This window comes from Tupaia chinensis, unplaced genomic scaffold, assembly GCF_000334495.1.
Source record: "Tupaia chinensis unplaced genomic scaffold, TupChi_1.0 Scaffold000238_1, whole genome shotgun sequence".
Lineage (NCBI taxonomy): Eukaryota > Metazoa > Chordata > Mammalia > Scandentia > Tupaiidae > Tupaia > Tupaia belangeri.
Genome location: NW_006159716.1, coordinates 9,313,654 through 9,320,213, shown reverse-complemented (window position 1 = coordinate 9,320,213; position 6,560 = coordinate 9,313,654). Strand labels below are relative to the sequence as shown.

Below are 6,560 nucleotides of genomic sequence, written 5' to 3'. Positions count from 1 at the left end.
GGCACGTGCGCTCGCCAGACAGAGACATAGAGACAGAAAGCGAGAAATCACCCCCCAGGGAGGATGGTCACGCCGCAATCCCTTCTCCTACATTCTCCTCTTGGGATCTTGGGCATGCACGCACACGCACCCGGCGTGAGTTTAAGCCACCGGGTCCGGGACGTGAACCGCAGTCGACTATGTGGGAGTCCAGGACATAGCCATTATGCTAACTGCTGGTTCCCGCTGTACTTTTTAGAAGTTCGACTAAGACCTGTCTCAGTGTGGATTTCTATGGGTTTTACATTTGGATTTTCTCAGCCTCTTGAATCTGCAGGTGTATATCTTTTGCCAAATTTGGGTCGTTTTTAGCTATTATTTAAGAACTTCTACTTCATCTGCCTTCTCCTCCCTTTGAAACAAATGTCCCACTGGTCCCTAAAATTCCACGTTTTTTTTTTTTTTTTGGTCTATTTTTTTTCTCTGTTGTTTGGATTGGGTCATTTCTTTTCTTCTCCTTTCTTTTATTTTCTCTTCTCTTCTTTTCTTTCTTTTTTTTTTTTAAAACAAGAGATTTTTTGCTATAGGACATGTGCACTTGCCAGAGAGACAGAGAGACAGAGAGACAGAAAGCAAGAAATGCCCCCCTGGGGGGGATGGCTATGCCACAATCCCTTCTCCTCCACTCTCCTCTCGGGATCTTGGACATGCACGCACACACGCCTGGCGCGAGTTTAAGCTATCAGGTCCAGGATTCGCATCATGGTCGACTACATGGGAGTCCAGTGACATAGCCATTACGCTAACTGCTGGTCCCTATATCTTCTATTTATTTGTTGAGATTTTCTATTTTTTCATTTGTTTTAGGCATGTTTATAATTGTTTACTGAACCATTTTTAGGATGGCTCATTTAAAATCTTTTCCATATAAATTTAACATTTCTGTCATCTCAATGTTGGCATCTTTTTTATTTGAGTTGAGATTTTCCTGGTTCTTGGTATGACAAGTGATTTACAGTTGAATTCTAGACATTTGAGACTCTGACTCTTTTGTAAGTTTTTGAGAGGTTTTGCTATAGGGCATGTGTGCTTACCAGACAGACAGAGAGAGTCAGAGATAGAAACTGAGAAATCACCCCCCAATGGGGATGGTCACACCGCAATCCCTTCTCCTCCATTCTCCTCTTGGGATCTTGGGCACGCACGCACATGTGCCCAGAGTGAGTTTAAGCCACCAGGTCTGGGACTCGAACTGCAGTCGACTATATGGGAGTCCAGCAATGTAACCACTACGCCATTGGACTGAGACTGCTGGTTCTGAGACTCTGACTCTTAATTAAACCTTCTTCTTTAGCTAGGTTATTTTTGACAAAGCTCTGGCAGGGGAAGGGAAGGAGGGGCTACCTTGTTATTTCTGGGTAAAGGTAGAAGTTCAGGTTCCCCTTTTGGCCTTCACGGACACTTGAGGCAGTAAGGATTCTTATTTATTTATAGATATTTTTGCTATAGGGCGCATGCGCTTGCTGGAGAGACAGAGAGACAGAGAGTAAGAAATCACCCCTCAGGGGGGATGGCCATACCACAATCCCTTCTCCATTCTCCTCTTGAGATTTCAGGCATGCATGCACACGTGCCTAGAGTGTTCCAAGACACCAGGTCTGGGGCTCAAATCATAGTTGGCCATGTGGGAGTCCAGCACCTTAACCACTATGCCACCTGCTGGCCCCAGGGACTCATTATTATGGCTGGGTAAGGGTGAGGGCTCTGGTTCCCTGCTAGGCCTTCACTGGTACCACAGCAGAGGAAAGCTGACTTGTTTATTGCTGTGTGGTGATGAAAGACCTGACTTTTCATTAGGCCTCTGACATGAACCCGCATGGAGTAGGAGCAGAGTTTCATTACCGCCCAGCAAAGATGAAAGTCGTGTTTCCCTTTACGGCTGCCTCTGATACCATCTGCACTGGGGGTGTCAGGCAACTCATTACATCTGGGTAAAGGCCATTCATTCGGTCTTTGTTGGCCTAGGTAGGCTTGATGCCAGTTTTTGTTTGTTTTTTCCTTCCCTTGATGTTTGACTGGAGTAGAGCAATTAAAGATTTTTAGTCTTGCTAGTCTTTTGCAGTCCTGTGGCTATAATAGGCACATTTTGTCAGAGATTTAATATATACACATATATACAGATATATATGTATGTGTGTGTGTGTATGTTGTGATTTTCTTTCTTTTTTCTTTTTCTTTCTTTCTTTCTCTTCTCCTTCTCTTCATCTTCTTCTTCCTCCTCCTCTTCTTCTTCTTCTTTTTTTTTTTTAAAGTTTTTGCCATAGGGTACATACATTTGCCAGAGAGGAGAGAGACAGCGAGCAGGAAAGTGAGAAATCACCCCTCAGTGGGGGATGGCCACACCACAATCCCTTCTTCTCCATTCTCCTCTCGGGATCTTGGGCACTCACACAGATGTGCCCAGTGTGATCTTCAAGCCTCTGGGTCTAGAACTTGAACCACAATGGTCTATGTGGGAAGCTGCCTTAACCACCACACCACCTGCTGGCCTCTGTCAGGGATTTTTGTTGTTATCTGTGAGTGCTGGCACTTTGGGTTTCTGACTCCTTCAGTTCTAAGTTTGAGGTATATAAGGCAAAAAGGAAACCACGTTTGTCCCTTGGATCTTGAGATCCTGAGCCAGTCTGCCCTCTTCTTTCCACCTTTCTTTTTTTGGGGGAGAGGATTTTTGCTTTATGGCGCGTGTGCTCGCCAGAAAGACAGAGAGAGACAGAGAGATAGAAAGCGAGAAATCACCACCCGAAGGGGGGCGGGGGATAGCCATACCGCAATCCCTTCTCTTCCATTCTCCTCTCGGGATCTTGGGCATGCACGCACACGTGCCCGGTGTGAGTTTAAGCCACCGGGTCCGGGACACGAACCGCGGTCAACTACGTGGGAGTCCAGCAACATAGCCATTACACTAACAGCTGGTCCCTCTTCTTTCCACCTTTCAGTCTAATGTCCAAGGTTTTTGCTTGTACTTAGCAGGAGGAACAGGAAAAACTGTAATTATTCCATCTTCCTAGTAACATAATGCTCCTCCTTTTTTAGATGAAAAAAAAAAAAAAAAGCTAAGTTTGGAAGAAGAGCCAAGAGCCCAAGGCCACTTACATAATTAATAGGTCATTGACATATTGCTTGCACTTTGTCTTCTGCCATAAGGATGAATTTTTTAATCACAGGAACTATATCTTCTTTTTTATTTTTAGTCTCTGTTGAAGCACCCAATTTATTCCTCTGTACCCAGTAATTATACTTTATTGATGCTTATTATGTGACAGGCTCTGGGCTGAGGGCTTTGCATGCATTTTATTACCTAAGCCTAACAAGAACCCGGAAAACACAAATATTACTTCCACTTTACGTAAACATGAGAAATGGGGGCCCACAAAGGTAAAATCACTTCCTGCAGCGCGTAAGTGTCAGGGCTAGAGCCGGCCCCTACAATAGCCTGCCTCCGCTGCTCACCGAATAGGGAAGTAAATAAATCCTCACCCAGTGAAAGGTGGTCCCGGGGAGAGCAATGGAAACCAGCGGGGCAGTGGGCTAGCGGAGGAGACACGAAGCTGCAAGACGTGGCTGCAGCTCAGTGCGTGAGGCTTTAAGTGGTAGACTCACAGAGGAAGCGACAGACACGGCCGAAATAAGTTTCGAGACTGTGATGCTGGCCATGTTATTGTTATTCCATGTCTGACTCCAACGTTTACTAACCTAAAATATGGGATGTGGACCTATGAGTGCTGTTCTTGCTTTTTTTTGTTTGTTTGTTTTTTGTTTTTTTGAGAGATTTTTGCTATAGGGTGCGTGCGCTTGCCAGAAAGACAGAGAGAGACAGACAGAAAGTGAGAAATCTCCACCACCACCACCACCCCCGGGGGGATGGCCACGCAGCTTTGGAATCTTGGGTTATTTTTATATAAAGTAACTTTAAAAAAAAATTGGCTGGGGCTGGCAGGTGGCGTGGTGGTTAAAGATGCTGGACTCCCACATGGCTGGCTATGGTGCGAGTCCCGGACCTGGTGGCTGGCTTTCTCACTTTCCCTCTCTTTCTTTCTCACTCTCTCGCTCTGTCCCTCTCTGGGCAACTAAAAATAAAAATAAATAAATAAATAAAGTTAAATAACATAATTCTTTAAAAAACAATTTGCAAGAGGATGATTACTCTCCCTGGAAAGAGACAGAGGGAGAGAGAGAGAGGGGAAGGGAGAAAGCAGCCCCCATGGGGGGCTTCTATTTGTCCTTTATGGATTTTGGACATGAAGACACACATGCCTGGCATGTTTTTCAAGCCACTGGGTCTGGAGCTTGAGCTGTGCAGTTGGCCCTGTGAGATGCAGTCGTCTCAACCACTACACCATTGGCTGGCCCCTGAAGTAACTTTTAAAAAAGGTAAATTCAGGACCAGCAGATGGCGTAATGGTTACTTTGCTGGACTCCCACGTGGTTGACTGCAATTCCATTCCCAACCTGGTGTGCAGTGCCCAAGATCCCAAGAGGAGAGTGAGGAGAGGGGATTTTGGTGTGGCCATCCCCCACTGGGGGTGATTTCTCGCTTTCTGTCTCTCTCTCTGGTGAGTGCACGTGCCCTATAATGAAGAAGAAGAAGAAGAAGAAGAAGAAGAAGAAGAAGAAGAAGAAGGAGAAGAAAATTCAGGAGACCAGGAGGTTATGTTTATAGCCTCAGCTTTCCTACTCCCACAATCCCTTGCACTCCCTTTCCATACTAGGCCGGGCAGAGTGGCTCCCGCAGAGTGGTGACAGGAGGAAGGGCCTTTCTGCCATCAACGAGGTGGTGACCCGGGAACACACCATCAATGTTCACAAGCACATGTGTGGCTTGGGTGTCAGGAAACGCGCCCCTCGGGCATTCAAAGAGATCCGGACATTTGCCATGAAGGGGATGGGGACTCCAGATGAGTGCATTGATGCCAGGCTCCACACAGCTGTCGGGGCCAGAGGAACAAGATACGTCCCATACTGCGTCTGTATGCCGTTGTCCAGAAACCATAACGGGGATAAAGAGTCACCCGACAAGCTCTTCACACTGGTGACCTGTGTACCTGTCATTACTTTCAAAATCTAGTCGATGTGGATGAGAACCAACTGCTGATTTTCAAATAAAGTTATAAAACCACACACACGGGACCAGCAGATGGCATAGTGGCTATGTTGCTAGACTCCCACATATTCCACCAAGGTTCGAGTCCTGGACCTGGCGGCTTAAAACTCATGCCGGGCATGTGTGCATACATGCCCAAAATCCTGGAGGGGAAGGGATTGTGGCATGGCCATCCCCATGGGGGGTGATTCCTCATTTTTTGTCAGTCTGTCTCTCCAGCAAGCGCACACGCCCTATAGCAAAAATTCTCTCTCTCTAAAAAAAAAAAAAGGGACCAGCAGGTAGTGTGGTGGTTAAGGAGACTCACTGGACTCCCACATGACCAACCGCATTTCGAGTCCTGGACCTGGCGGGTTGCCTTCTTACTTTCCCTCTCTCTCGCTCTCTCTCACTGTGTCCCTCTCTGGTCAAATTAAAATAAATAAATGAGTAAATAAATAAAATAATTCTTTAAAAAATCAAAAATAAAAATAAATAAACTCACACACACACACAAAGGTAAAAGCTGGAAAAAAAAAGTGGAGCTCTGGACCCTAGCCACCAGGTCCCTCCTTTGTCTTACTGGAGAAGGGCGTGATGAGAAGGTTCGGTGTCTCACCCTAACCCAGTCATGGATGACTTCTGGAGACGGAGACATGTCATCACCCAGGCGACAAAGAGACAGCCCACTCGCACATCTCAGAGGTTTTCCAGAGATACGTCAAATCCCCAAGATAGTAGGGTGGATCGCAGGAGCAATGAAAGGGAGGGGACTATTTATAGCCCCTTTCTTTAGTTCTTTTCGGGGGTTCAGAGACTCAGATCCTACCTGGATAATCCCGGTCAGGAAAGTTGTGGTTGCCACCACGCTCAAAGACCTGTTATACGCCTTATAGAAGTAGGGAGCGGAAAAGTCATCCTTGATGAACGAGCCCATGATCAGGTGGCCACTGTTGAATGGGCTCACCTTTAGGACGTTGATCATCAGGGCACTCACGAGGAAGAAGGAGCCTAGGGAGGAGACAGTAGGCAAAGGTGAGATCAAACGTCCAGGTGAACTGACAGAGTAACAGAAGCATGGCATGGCTTCATTATTTTTTAAAGAATGATTTTATTGGGAACCGGCAGTTAGCATAATGGCTATGTCGCTGGACTCCCACGTAGTCAACCGCGGTTCGTGTCCCGGACCCGGTGGCTTAAAACTCACACCGGGCACGTGTGCGTGCGTGCCCAAGATCCCGAGAGGAGAATGGAGGAGAAGGGATTGTGGTGTGACCATCCCCCCCTGGGGGGTGATTTCTCGCTTTCTGTCTCTATGTCTCTGTCTGTCTGGTGAGTGCACGCACCGTATAGCGAAAAAAAACCTCTCAAAAAAAATGATTTTATTTAACTTTATTTATTTATCTATTTATTTATTTTAATTTGACCAGAGAGGGGCAGA

General features: G+C 46.4%; 1 protein-coding gene across 1 annotated transcript in view; it reads right to left on the bottom strand.

The window, feature by feature from the left end:
• SLC26A8 (solute carrier family 26 member 8) overlaps positions 1-6,560 on the bottom strand; it is a gene marked incomplete at its 3' end in the record, with an annotated part of 96,856 nt that overhangs the window by 65,025 nt on the left and 25,271 nt on the right. Inside the window, exon 5 of the mRNA XM_006148676.1 lies at positions 5,949-6,130. Coding sequence (XP_006148738.1) covers positions 5,949-6,130 — 182 coding nt within the window. The remainder of the gene's footprint in view (positions 1-5,948; positions 6,131-6,560) is intronic.